Source organism: Mus caroli, chromosome 14 (genome assembly GCF_900094665.2).
Source record: "Mus caroli chromosome 14, CAROLI_EIJ_v1.1, whole genome shotgun sequence".
NCBI lineage: Eukaryota > Metazoa > Chordata > Mammalia > Rodentia > Muridae > Mus > Mus caroli.
Window position 1 is genome coordinate 46175694 of NC_034583.1, and position 14497 is coordinate 46190190.

General features: G+C 48.0%; 1 protein-coding gene and 1 long non-coding RNA gene across 2 annotated transcripts in view; one reads left to right on the forward strand and one right to left on the reverse strand.

The window, feature by feature from the left end:
* The window catches only part of Slc7a8 (solute carrier family 7 member 8), a 59337-nt gene that overhangs the window by 26654 nt on the left and 18186 nt on the right, over nt 1-14497 (reverse strand). The window contains exons 3-4 of the mRNA XM_021181646.2: nt 10588-10792; nt 9493-9644 (exon numbers count right to left, since the gene is read on the reverse strand). Of these exons, the coding sequence (XP_021037305.1) occupies nt 9493-9644; nt 10588-10792 (357 nt within the window). The remainder of the gene's footprint in view (nt 1-9492; nt 9645-10587; nt 10793-14497) is intronic.
* LOC110309176 lies at nt 5777-7450 on the forward strand. Its single transcript, XR_002379672.2, has 3 exons — nt 5777-5866; nt 6365-6522; nt 7106-7450. It is a non-coding gene; the product is annotated as an uncharacterized LOC110309176 (long non-coding RNA).

The window sequence follows — 14497 nt, forward strand, 5'->3', positions numbered from 1 at the left end:
AGGGAGGGAAGGAAGGAAGGAAGGAAGGAAGGAAGGAAGAAAGAAAGAAAGAAAGAAAGAAAGAAAGAAAGAAAGAAAGAAAGAAAGAAAGAAGGAAAGAAAGAATATGAGCAACAGCGTATGAGGCAAGGGGGAGAAATACAAAGAGAGAAAAGGAGCTGGGGTTGCGGGGAGATGCCAGGACAGAGAAAAGAAAGATGCAAAGCAGTAGGCAGCCAGCTGCTGAGATTGGGGAAGCCGTGACGCCACTCTGCAGAAACCAGAACACCCTGTTCCACTCCAGAACTTCAAAACAAGCGCCTCTCTGGGATGGAGCACCCAGCTCTCTGAACCTGCTCGAGCTTCCGCCTGGCCAGGGTGAGTGGCAGGAGGGCTTGCCAGAAAGGCCGGCCTCTTGCTCTCACCTTAGGCTGGGGCGCGCACTTCTCTGCTATGCTCTGGCCAACACCCCCTACTTCTGTGGCTCTGGAGCCACAGCAGAAGGCCAAGGTGATGCCCATGTGCACAGCCCCGCGGGGTGCCTGTGAGGCTGCTGGGACACTGGCCCAGTGGCCGGAGAGGGTGTGGCCACACTCGGCATTCTGATAGGCTGGACAGGGTTCCTTGGCCACCTCTACTACTCAGAGGAGGAACTGGGCACGAGTTTCTAATCTCGGAAACACTGGGCATGTCTAACCTCATCCCCTTCCAGATCTAGGAGGTAGCTGCTGCTGGCTGCCATTAGCACTGATAGGCAAATAAATAGTGTTTGAGTTCTAAGGCACACAACTTGAGATAAGGTCCGGTTCTGCCCAGAAAGCTGTAGGTCTCACCATCTGGTCCTTCTCAAAGAGGTTTAGGTGAGTCCAGGGTCAGAGTGGAAAGCAGAATTAGTTTCCAAGAACTACCCCAGCGAAAGTTTTTTTTTTTTTTTAGGCAGGATCTTACAGCGCTGAAGCAGGCCTTGAACTCACTATGTGGCTGAGTCTGACTGGGACCTCCTGATCCTCCTGCATCTGCCTCCCCAGTGTTGGGGATACAAGTGGGCGCCATCACCCAGAGACAGTTCTCACATGCGGGCGGGGGGTGAGGAGTCACATCATAAAGTCTTCAGGCACCCTGCCTACCTACAACAAACGTTGGCATTGTTGAACATGTGATACACCATGACCGCAGGAAGTCATAGATGTAAATAACCCGGCTTCGGAAAACAAAGCATCAAACCCGAGTGACGACGGCAAACCAACAATCAAAGCGGCCTTTCTTCATAAACGACGCTTTGATCCCGAGAACAGCTATGAAGTATACAGTAGTGGTTTGGTTTTGAAATAGATCTTGCCCACCATAGCAGAGTATATGTTCCTTCCTCGGCCCCTTTCATCTTGATGATAATTTAGAAACCTCAGAACTCCCTTTTATAGGAAGAGGTTCTTTTGAGTGTTTCCTCTCTGCTTCAAGGACAAGGCCTCAGAAGAGGGCAGTTAGCTGGCCAGCCAGCGTTTCTGGAGGTCATGCCTGGCACAGCTTCTCCTGGACACTTTGAGCTCCTGCTGTGCCACCTCCTCCTCCCTTCCCCTTTCTTCATATCCTTTTCTCTCCAGGGCCAGATGCTGGACCTGCAGTTCCTGCTGAATCACCACTCAGTACTTAGTTTAGCCAAGAAGTCTGAACACTTAGCTCAGCGTTTTCCAAGAGCTGAGTACTTTCTTTCTTAGGTACTGGCTAAACACAGCTCTGAGCTGGGCTGGGTAATGGAGAAAAGATAAAACTGAAGAAGCTGAGAGAACAGGACCATCATGCCCCAACACAGCACGGAGCCTCATTTTAACCCTAGACCACACCTTTCCAAGTGTGTCTCGAGTTTCTTGTTGTCTCATTCCCCAGATCTCAGAGCTGATGCCCCAGGCACAGAGGAAGGTTAATGGCTGCTTCTGTTAGGTCTGCCCAGCAGAGTTTGACTGACTCTGTATCACTTCAGTCTTGGGGGAGCGGGTGTGGGTCCTAGGAGGACTGGTAGGTTCTCAGATTAGAGAGGTTCATGGATTCGGTGTCCACCAAGATCTATAACCTTGCTGCAAGTTCCCCATGTGGTTCAGTCATAACCCAACTGTGAGGACAGCTAGTACTCCAACTTGTCAAAGGAACTAATCTTGTGCCTTCTTTCACGCAGTACCAGGAGGCCCTCACCCTCATGATCCTGTAAGCCCTCTGGGTTCATGCTCTCTGGCATGTGATGTAAATGTGGCATATAACGTTAATCCTTCAGGGTTCAGCAGACCGGCAGATGATTTCATGAGCTACATCTATGAGTTCCCGTGGGAAAAACAGAGTGCTCCTTCAGAGTGGTAACAGAAAGGTAGAGAGAGCCCAAGCTTCTAGGCTGCCATAAGCAAGGAAGGGGTATCTTCCCATTGGAAGCTGAACTCCGGGAAGATGTTTCAGGAATCCTCAAGCCTCTTTGTTATTTCTCCAAACAGTGTAGAAACAGTCCTGGACACACACCCTTCACACCACAGTTTTCAGGATGGGAGCTTTAGCAAGACTCCAGTCCGAAGGTGTTAAGAAAGCTGGAGGCTACAAGAGATGCTAATGGAGGCTGAACCGAAGCACAGTGAAACTAGAAAGACAATTCTCAGGAGGCCAGTGAAGAGCTACAGCCTGGCCGGAGGACTTGGCAGGACCCAAACCAGTGGCTCCAAGAAGTCTCTAGGGAACATGGACACCCAGCTCTCTCTCTCTCTCTCTGATATATGTAACTGCTTACTATGATATTTCAAATATAAAGCCCCATGCCAGTAGTTGTTCTTTTTATTAGAGATCAAGACTGAGTCCCTGCTCAACACATATGGCGAAAGTGACCAAGATGCCCTCAATTCCAGCGCAAGAGGAAAAAGCCACACTCCAAGGCCTTGTGGGAAAGGGAAGTGGCACTAAGTATTTATTCTGTCCCTGAAGTCATAAAGCCCAAAGACATAGGGGATGTCTTCTCCAAGTCCTGAGAGTGGAAGGGTGACAGGGACAGCATCCAACTACCCACAGCTGGGTGAAGACATTAAAGTAAGATCTAGTGTCATCCTTGATATATTTACATACCACCCCATTAAAATAAAAAAGTGCCCTCTTTGACTCTTCCACCCAGCCCTAGCAATCCTCTTTGCATTTTTTTTTTTTAAAGACAGGTTCTCACTATGAGTCCTGCCTGGCCTGGAACTAGCGATATTAACCTGGTGAACCTTGAACTCACAAAGATCAGCCCAAACCTACCTCCTGAGTGCTGATATCAAAGGCCTGCGCCACCATGCTTAGCAGTCCTGGCAATTTATTTCCTATACAGTGACTTCTCTCTACTCCCATCGCTGAGTAGCCGTATAGACATTTCTAACCGAGATTCCTGTGACTGTGATTGAATCAGTTTCCTTGCCCTTGGCCTTTCCCCCAAGGGCCACCCATTTGCAGTAGATTCCTCTAAATGCAACTCTGATAATGTCACTCCTCTGCTTTGACACCCTTCAGTGCCTTCCTGCTACCTTGGAGGCAGAGCTGATCCCTTCATGATGGGATCCACACTGCCATCTTATTTCTTTGTTTTGTTTTTTTTAGATAGAGTCTCTCTATCTAAAAAGATAAAAACTGAAGAAGTGCAGAGAAAAGGACCATCATGCCCCAACACAGAATGGAGCCTCATTTTAACCCTAGACCATACCTTTCCGCTGAGAAATTGCTATGTAGATCAGGCTGGCCTTGAACTCATACCCCCTGCTTCTCTGCCTCTTGAGTGCTGGGATTAGAGGTGTGCACCACCAAGCCTGGTATTCTGTTGGATTTCTTACTGGTTATTATATACTGTGGCTGTATTAAACAATCTATAGTCCTATCGGAAGGACCAGGAGACCATTTTCCTGCCTCGGCCAACACGACTTTCTGATCTATGCTGAACATTGCCTGGTTATCTTCAAGTGTTCTGTTTTAGAGTCTCTGTAGCCTGGGTTAGCCTGGAGCTTACTATGTGGTCCAGGCTGGTCTCAAACTTGTGGTACTTCTCCTGTCTTAGCCTTTGAATGCTGGGAGTGCATGTGTATATTATGATGCTTGGCAGAATGATTTTTTTTTTTGTCTGTGTCTATATCCTGTCTACTGGGAACAGTTTATCTGGTGAGTTGTCTATATCCTGTCTACTGGGAAGAGTTTATCTGGTCTGTGTCTATATCCTGTGTACTGGGGACAGTTTATCTGGTGTGTTGTGGTACTTAATAACTAACTGTTGAACAGTGATGTGATTCTTATCTCAATAGTACTTCCCAAGGGGTGCCAGAATTTTCTGAGTTGCTAATGTTTTCTTTCTTTCTTCTTTTTGACCTGGTGCTGGGGACCAAAGTGAGGGCTTTGTGCCTACTGGGCAAGTGTTCCACCACTGAGCCGCACCCCTCCCTTGGGTCCATTGCTTTACGTAGGCATTTTAGCAGAATCCTGGGATGCCCATCCCAAGGAGGACTTCTAAGCAGAAACCTGCACAGCCTCCATCAGGGAGGATCTGGGAGGATCTGGAAGGATCTGGGAGGATCTGGAAGGTGGAGGCAGAGGGAATACGGTTGGAATAACTGCTCATCACCAGCACGGGGCACGGCTGCCTTTCGTACTTCATTCTGACTTAGAAGGCACACTAGATTCTTATTCCTCAGTGGTTTAAAAAAGGCTCAGCACACCAGTTGCTTCCACCACTAAAATGTCCTGCTTCTCATGGCACGAGACCAGTTTTAGTTCAGGTTACCACCTCCTTTCTAGCCTGGGCAAATGCTTAGCCTGTTTCTCTTCATGTCTCAAGCTTCACTGTTGTCTTTCTTCTAGTGTCAACATTAGCACATGTTATTCCTCAACAAATCATGTGTCACACCCCAAATGCCTTTAGTAGTCCCCCCTTAGACACACACACACACACACACACACACACACACACACACACACGTTCTTCCTTGCCTAGTATAAGACACCTTTCAAGTTCTGCTATTGCCTACTGGCCTTCTTTGCTGGGACAAGAGAAAGACAAGAAGAAAGTGCCACCTAGGTGTCTGGGCAATGCTTCATGTTTTCAGACAAGAAGCTTGAGTCTAGAGAATATGAAGGCTCAGTCAGGAAAAGATGAGCTGAGCTCAAGGGATCTGGATGCTGAATCCTATTGTGTCATGGAGACTTGCAAAACAGAGCAGCATTCTGCTCCAGGCGGCCGGAGCCTCTACACAGGGACGAAGTATGGCCCAGGGTTAGCAGAAATGCCTGAAGTTCTTTCCCTTCCAGATAGCCCAAGGAATGGGGAGAAATGTGCAGCCTTGGAACAGCCATCTCTCAGGAATCTCTGAGGAGAGATGGAGGCTGGGATAAGCAGCATTTCCCTTCTGCCGTGTAGGCAGGGTGCTATGTGCTCCTGTCTCCATAGGACTCAGAAGAAGGAATTTCTTTAGGGTGAGATCTACAAGAAGTCAACGTGACAACACTGTTAAAATGCTGGGCAGTGACTTTAGTCCCCAAAGACATGAATGGAGCCAGGGATTATCTTAAATGCACACCCATCTCCAAGAGAAAAAGAAGCAGAAGCCAAACAGTTGGGAAACATGATTCTTTGAGGAGGGTTAGGGTGTGTCTCCAGGTAGAAAACTTGCCTAACATGCGATTAAGACCTTACGTTCATCCACCGCACATCTCCAACCTCTGGCCCAAACACAGATGGGAGAAAGGGCACCCAGCACCCACCGTGCCATTACAGCCAGTCTGTTTATAATAGCTGTTAACTGAACATTCCAGGAGGTCACACTTGTACTAAGCCCCCGAACTGGGGCCCCAACACACCAGGCTGACCCCTCAAAATGAAGTCATCTGTGCTACTAAGACACTGGTAAACTTTAGCTGATCTTCTAAGGCTCAGGATTAGAGAGAGATAATGGCCACAATTTCCACAGACGTCACATTCAATCAGTATGACAGATTCCCTTTGCTGTAATCCTAATACAAAGAAATAACCGGCAATGACTTGATATGAAGCGAACTAATCATTACTCTCTCGTTCCTGTGTCTCCCTCATCCGAGTTTACAGCAGTGGCTCTCAATCCACGGGTCGCAATCCCTTTGGGAGGAGGGTTAAAAGGCCCTTTCACGGGAGTCGCCTAGGATTATCAGAAAACACAGATATTTACATTAAGATTAACAACAGTAGCAACATTACTGTTATGAAAGAGCAATGAAAATAATTTTATGCCTGGGGGTTACCAGGACATAAAGAACTGTGTGAAAGGGTCACAGTGTTAGGAAGGCCGAGAACCGCTGTTTTATAAGGACAGTAGCTTTGGAATTACTGATCTGCTTTCTTGGTTCCTGTTTCTGGGTCTTGTAATAGCTAGAAGATGGGACCATGTGACAAAAGGGCAAGCCAGAGAGGCAGCAGCCCACACCTACATCTGCATCTCGACTCATACCTCAATAGACGGATTGGAACCATAAGAGTATCGGTCCACCATACCAGAACGGCCATGCAGGGGCAGAATGAGGGCAAAGGTGAGGACAGTTCACTGTGTCTCTTTTTACCTTTTATTTCATTGTTCTACTGGAGACCCAGCCATTTTGCTTCCAGAGATAATCAAAAGAAACAAACCACAAGGGCAAGCTTGCCAAAACCGAGTTTTAACACTTCCCAATCCCCTGTCTACTCCCCTTTCCCGGCAACCCCCTACCTCCACCCCCACCCCCCACCCCGCCCCATCTGCTTGCTCTGGAGATCAGAGAGAAAGGCTTTCCATCAAATTAAAATGTGAAATGCTTTCTTTCTTTTCTTTTTTTACTGCCTGGTGTCCAGGGATATTCTGCTGACTCAGCTTTGAATAATCAGCTTTGACCTAAATAATAAAATAACTCACAGAGGCCGAGGTTGCACAAGCAGGCCCAAATCTGCAGTTCCTTCTTTCCGCTTGTCTTCTCCCCAACCCCCTCCAGGCTCTGGGCAGGCAAACCCAGTTACATCAGGTTCTTACTGCCTCTCCACTCCCATCTGGCTTGTCCCAACTTCATTTCTCTTCAGAGATCTTCCAAAAATGGTTCCGCTGCAGAACCAGGCCTGACCTCTTCTCCTCCCTCCCCGCAGCAAACACTAGCCTTGGGCTTTGCCACGCCCAGCTCTCCTTCCTGGAGCCTGCAATATGGATTGCTGCACTGCTCAGAGGGTGGCCGTGAGTCAGTTGGACCAGTCAGTCAGCAGCCAAAGGAGACCATGGAAGGCAGAGCTTCTGCTGCTGCTTCTCCCAAAGTGTGTTGAAGGTGGATGACTTCCTGCCTCCATCTCCAATGGAGGCAGAGACTATTTGACCCAGCTGACCCACCAGGCATCTGCTAAGAGGATGGGGGACACTGGATGATGGGGCAGAGAGGAGATGAAAGAGTGCTGGAATAAAAGTTGTCACGATAGCTGCGTGTCACGGTACTTCACCCAAGGTGAACTCTGCCTTCAAGAACCTGAGGCAGGAGAATGACAGGATCAAAGCTAGGTTACATAGTTAATTCAGGGGTGGCTTGGGCTACAAGGTGGGTCCCTGTCACAAGGCAGGGGGGGGGTGGAGTTGATCAGAAGTGATGATCTGTGATCTCAGCATGTGGAGCCTAAGACAGGGGAAAGCTATGTGTTGAAGGTGATGGGGCCAGCCTGGTCAATACAGTGGGTTTCAGGGTTGCCTGTTCTACACATTGCATTTCAGGCCAGCCAGGGCTACATAGGAAAACCTTGTCTTCAGGAGGCAGAGGCAGGCAGATCTCTGAGCTGGAAGCCAGAGTGAGTTCCAGGACAGCCAGGGCTTCGAAGAGAAACCCTGTCTTGAAAACCAAACCAAACCAAACCAAACCAAACCAAACCAACAAACAAAAAAGAAAAGACAACTTTGTTTCAGAAGTTTCCCAGCTCCAAAGATGCCAGCCTTGGGAGCACAGCACCCACAAATCCTTTCAACACGGGCCACCTCGAGAGACTCCTTGAAGAAGGCCGTAGAGGTAAGTTTTTGATAAAGTTACTAGTCAGAGAGGTGGAGGTTCTGATTGCAGCACCAGACACGCTGAGGCAGGAGGATTGCCTCAAGTTTGAGGTCAGCCAGGGCTACATGGCAAATTCAAAACTAACTTGGGCTACACAGCAAGATCCCCAACTCCCAAACCAAAATGACATTTGACAAACCAGAAAACAGCACCTCTGTGAGCAGGCTCAGAGCACCCGGGACCTGTCCTCCATCTCTGCTAGTCCCTAACGCAAGTAGGAGGGGTAAGTTTGGGTTTAAGATTTTTGTGGTGGAATAATATCTAGAGTCATACCTCAAGGACAGTGGAAAATGACTATTCTCAGAGGACAAGACGGGCTCTGTTCAGATGTGGACGATTTCCTTGCAGCTCCACTCGGGAGGCAGAGGACAGGCCACACAGACTTTATGAGATCTTTGACAGCAGGAAAGGGAGGCAGCAAGTGACTTGTCTGGGAAGTGTATGGGGTGTATGGGGTGTACTGTACGCAGCCTGCTTCTCTGGAGCGGGCTAGAGAAGAGGTCTTACCATCTTGAAGGGCTGTGGACTCTGTGGTGTGTGTGTGTGTGTGTGTGTGTGTGTGTGTGTGTGTACATAGAGCTCTCCACTCTATGTACATCTTTGTGCAAAGTGTCAAGCCCGTGGTCGGTCTGTCATAAAGGAGCGGCATCCTGTGGCTTGGCTCCTCTCCTAGGGAAGGGACCACACAGCTGTGGAGTTCTGGATTTCTAGTAGCGGCTCAGAGGAGTCCTCTTGTCTGAGACTTTAGCAGCATCAGCAAAAAGGAGGAAACTGCCCAATGTGCATGAGACACTGAAACAGCCACCGCCAGCACTTCCTTCTTCCTCCCTTTTAGCTAGTCTGATGACAGAAACAGCAACTTTTCCTTCATTCCCACACTGTCCCAGCTCCAGATCCTGCTAGGAAGCAAGGCCTAGGGGCCCATATATCCATAGATCCCAAATCCCCTTCAGGAGGAACCTGGGTCGGAAAGCTCCGTGCTCCTCACAAACACCCTCCCGAGGCACACACCGAGGACCCCAATCTCACAAGGAAGCAGAGAGCAACTCTACTTAAGCAGTCAGAATGTGTGGAATAGAGTTGAGGGTGCTGGGAGCCTAAATTTGGGGCACATGCTCCTTTACCTCTGGGTGTGTAAGCAGGCCTACCCAAATATGTGACGACTGCCCCCAAACAAGGGTTCCAGCTTTATGCTTCATCTGCTTATGTGTAGGGTCTACGTCAGGGCCAACCTCCACTGCCAAACAAGATGTTCTTGCTAAGGTCCCAGACGCCTGTCTTGGGAGATTTTTTAGAGTGGTGTGTCCTCCCTCTGCCATCACACCAGTAAGACAGAAGGACGATGTCTGGAGCAGGGAAATGAACAGCATGGTCGGTCCCTACACCGTCAGACAAGAAGGTCACCAGGAAGACTGAAAGAGACTGAAGTGAGGGCCAGGTGTCACTTACACAAACAGATGGCAGCCAGGAGTCGCAGACCGGACTCAGGGGGGAAGCAGGTAGGGAAGAGCGGCTGCAGCACGTAGTTGGAGAAGGTGAGGGCGATGACAGCTTGGTTGGTGGGGTAGATCACCAGCACAGCAATCCACAGCCGCAGGAACCTGCAGGGAGAACAGGGGACTCACTGGCTGGCATGGCAGGCAGCCAGAGGCATCAGCAGAAAATCCAGGCAAGGGGCAGGGATGGGGGGAAGTCTTGAGCAAAGGAGCAAACACCAGTGGATTAAAGGTACAGCTCCCCTTCTGTTTTCAGGGATACTGAAGAGGCCTGCCTTACCCCCAAATGAGACCTAAGCTCTCGGTAATGCTCGTGACATGGTGCCTCAGCAAAATCCTACATGCATTTCAAGCTCCTAATGGCACAAGTTCTGTTTGGGCTCTCTCCTTTCTCCTCCAATCTTCTCTCAACTTTAGCCCCCTATATCCAAGGATGGAAAAATTAAATACGCAACCCCAGAATTCTGGTAGCAAGAACACGCTAAGGGGGCAGCTCCAGAAGTGATCGCCAGAAAGGCATCCAATAGGAGTTTGCAGGAGAAGCGCCTTTGCACCCTTTGTCTCTTTAGCGATGGATGAGTTCCTCAGTCAGGGTTAGGGAAGCCAAGAAAACTCGAGGGCTTGACTCTGGAGGAGGCCATCATGCCTGACAATGTAAAGAGTGTGGCTGTTTCATCTATAGGAAGTCACTCTTGGGTATCACAGAGCAGGGCTTTCTGTGACTGCTTTTCCTAGAACTCTGTGGCCAATGCCATCTCCTTTGCTAATAGAATCTTATCCATCAAGTTCAATATAGCAGTAAGAATTGTAACCTGGTTTACACTGACACACTGGACACTAGAAACTCCTGTCCTTGGGCTCTTTGGATTTGACCCTTCTGTCCCAGATTTTTCCTTTTCCTTACCAGTGGCACAAAACCCATGGACCACATGTTTCCCAAGGTAGCTATGAAGGCAACACAGTACATTTTTCAGACGACAGTGACATATTGGTATGCCACAAGGTTGGACATCCACGTTAGACCATTCAGGCCTCCAGATTTGCTCACCCAGCCAGTCCTCCGAAGATGTCCTTGACATAGGAGTAATCACCTCCAGACTTAGGGATGGTGACGCCTAGCTCAGCATAGCAGAGGGCTCCCACAGCTGTGATGACACCTGTCACGATCCAGACAATGAGAGCAAGGCCCACAGAGCCCGCGTTTTCCAGCACGCCCTTCGGTGAGACAAAGATTCCGGAGCCAATGATGTTCCCTGCACAAGGCACAAAGACACAGTGAGGTCAGGACAGCTGGCATTTGCATTTCATTCATCTCTGGTCTGGTTCCTAAGTGTCTTTTGAGGTGGTGGGTGTGTCCAGCAATGATTTTCACTAGGGTTTCTTCTCTGATCTGGTTCTAAAGTGTCTCCACGATCTCTAGGCAGGTGTGTCCAGTAATAACTCTTCCTAGAGCAGGGTAAAGGGCAGAGAACTGACAAGGCGCTTACAAGTCTAGTTTACTCCTTAGAGAAGTCATATAGGGTCAGGTAACATCAGCAGAGGAAAACAAGTCTCAGGGAAGCAAATGAGTTGTGTGAGGCTAGGCAGTAGCAGCTGTTGGAGCAAATACTGAATTTCAGGACCCTCTAACTGGGTACACATGTTCTAGCTAAGGAGACAGACTCTTAGAATCAGCTAAGAAGCTAGGACTGGCAATGCATTCAGATTCCCAGACCCCACCAGTTAACTAGAACGCTTCAAAAAGGAGCCAAAGGGCAAATTCTTTTGGACAGATGATGGCCACACACCATGATGGCTTGGGACTATGGGCTGGGTATAGTGACACATACTTGGAATCCCAACACTTGGGAAGCTGAGGCAGAAAGATCAGGAACTCCAGGCTAACCTGGGCTATACAGCGAGACCCTGATTTAAGACAAACGAAAACACTTATGAACGGAGACAACAGCCCTGGAAGCTGCTTTCTAAGTGGACGCAAGAGCCCCACCCTTGCTGGAGAACATGAAACAAACCTATAAAACGGTCACAGTTGTCTAGACATAGCTTGCAAGAGTACATTACGTGCAAAACCTCAGTGCTATGTTCCTGAGGCCTCCCTCTCTGTGGTGTCATATGACGCCCAGAATCACCTTGCAGAATTCAGGGAGGAGGGAGAAGAATGGGATTCCTCTCTCCACTTTACTGACCAAGAGACTGGGGTTAAGTGGCTTTCTCTAAATTCCTCAGCTACTGATGGGTAAAATTGGATCTTGAAAGCTGTCTCCTGATGCTTAGTCTGGTGTTCTTTCCACTAATCCATTTCTGCATGCTCAGGGGTTGGAGTCCTCTCAGAGAGAGGCCAACAGCCATCACCAAAAGGGGGATCATGGGTCATGTGCTTGGACAGGGCAAGAGGAGAGTAGGGACAGGCTGTGATACACATCTTCCTAAGTTGGCTTCACTTTTTTTCTATACTGAGGGTGAAAATGAGGTCCACAGGTGTGTTGAGGGCTCCCTCCTGCTGTTCCCAGCTCTCTACTCAGTGCCCGAGGGAAGAAGCAGAAACGAGCCAGATCTAGGTGAGAAGGCAAAACCAGAGAGCTTGCCTCAGCCCATGGGCTTGACGATGGTCCAGGAATCCACCTTTCTTGGGTATTTTGGAATCAGCGAGATAAAAAGTGTTAAGTCTGGGCTGGAGAGTTAGGTCAGTGGTTAAGAGCAGTTATTGCTCTTCAAGAAGACAGTGGTTCGATTCCAAGCACCCATTCCATGGAACTTGCAACCATCTGAAACTCCAGTCCCAGGGAATCCGAAGCCCTCTTCTGATCTTTGAGGGCACTAGGCACGGATGCGGTGCACATGCAGGCAAAACACTAATTCACACAAAATAACAAAATAGATCTTAAAAAGAAAAACACCTTTTCCAAAGTGTAAAGTTCTATGTTCCACTTTCCAAATCCAGCCAGAACTCCACCTCAGTTCAGTTCTAAAACATTCATTTCCAAGCCAAAATTCAACAGTTTTTTATTTTATTTTTTAAATTAGAAATTTTTTTAAAGATGAGGTTGAACAATGAGTTAGTTAGCTAGCCTAAAACTTGATATATAGACTAGTAGACTAGGCTATCCTTGGATTTGCATCAGTCCAACTATCTCTGTTTTCTGAGTGCTTGGATGCCAGGTTTGTAACAGTATGCCTGGCCCCAAAGTCTAATTTACAATCCAGGGCCAGGTATATGGTTATGAAGTAAAGGGGAAGAAAAGAACTCACATTGTGATACTCTATTCCTCTCAGATGTAAAATTTGCCATTAGCTTTCAAACTAAAAAAAAATGTCATGTGAAGTACTCAGGATGCTGGGGCAGGATATACATGTATATATGTATATGTACATATGTATATACACACACATCCATATTCTACCCATTCTTTTTTTTCAAGCACATTTTCCTTCAGAGATACATACAGAAATAAAATCAAGGAGAGAATTAGCTCTTCAACATCAAACTCAAATGTTAATATCTGTTGGAGAAGAAGCAGACAAAAGGGCTCAGGTCTTATGGACATTTCTTTCTTTCCCTTCCTTCTATATATGCCCATGTGACGTCCTTTCATAGGAGAAGACATGATTGTCTGCATATACTGTCTATGACCCGCTCTCTTATGGAGACTAAAAGACCATCACACAGTATCCTAGGCCCTATAGGACATAGCCATACAACCCTTCAAGCTGGCCAGTGTGGCTCACACGTATAATCCCAGCACTCAATTGGCCCAAGGCAGGAGAATTGCCTTGAGTCTGAGACTCATTTTTGGTTTGGATCACAGAGTTCAACTCTGTCCCAAACCAAAACAAAATAAAACACAAGCACCCGTCACTGGCCCCAATTGAATGTGCTGCTGTTCCCTGGAAGGCAGGGAGCTCCGGGAGATGCAAACACCAGAGTCCGAGCAAATTCCTTGCCTATCTGGGAAAAATCAAGAGAGTGACTAAAGGGCATTTCATGGCAATCCAAGAAGAGAGTAATGGCGCACAGCCTATGAAACCAGCTCCCAGCTCCAGGGTTAGAAAAAGTCAAAGCCAGGACAAAAACAAGGCTTGACCCTGGGTTTAAGGTAGTACAAACAGATATGGGTATGGCCAGACATTTCTTGGAGCTAGGAATGGCAGTTTTAGTAGGAAGGTGGAATGTCTTGTTAAAAGCTCTGCCCCTCAGAGATGAAGAGTCAAAGTTCCACTAAGGGTTCTGGGTAAACAAATAGCTGTAAGGATCAACCACTACGTGAGTACTTGGGCCATCTTTGGGACACTGTCAAAGAACACACATTACAGGTTTCCCTGGAAGACAAGGTGAGACAGTGCTAGCTGATCTTTGAGGGTGTCTGTGGTCCAATTGCTCCTCGCAGGAAACAAGGGAGGTATCATTATCCCCATTTTACCATTGAAGAAACCGAGCCATCCAAGGGTATCACAGCTGACTTAGCAACATCTAGATTGGAGACCTGCACCCTACTTCAAGACTGTTGTGCAAATAAAAGACTTTCCCACGTACACGCACCATCCTTCCACAGTCCACTGGGCCGCAGTGAGTGTGGTCTTATAGAGAGCTGGAGGGCAGACTCAATGTCCTCCCCTTGGGGCAGTCCTATGGTGGTGACATAAGCACCCTGCTAAGTGTCTCGATTCTCAGAACTGCTTTCTGAAAATTGCTAATAATCTGGTCTGCCCCGCATGATCATTCTTTTTTTTTTTTTTTTTTTTTTTGAGACAGGATTTCTCTGTGTAGCCCTGGCTGTCCTGGAACTCACTCTGTAGACCAGGCTAGCCTCGAACTCAGAAATTTGCTTGCCTCTGCCTCCCAAGTGCTGGGATTAAAGGCGTGAGCCACCACCGCCTGGCAGCCTGCCTGATCATTCTTATTTACTTCTGTGAACACTGAGGCTGAGAGAGAGAGAGAGAGAGAGAGAGAGAGAGAGAGA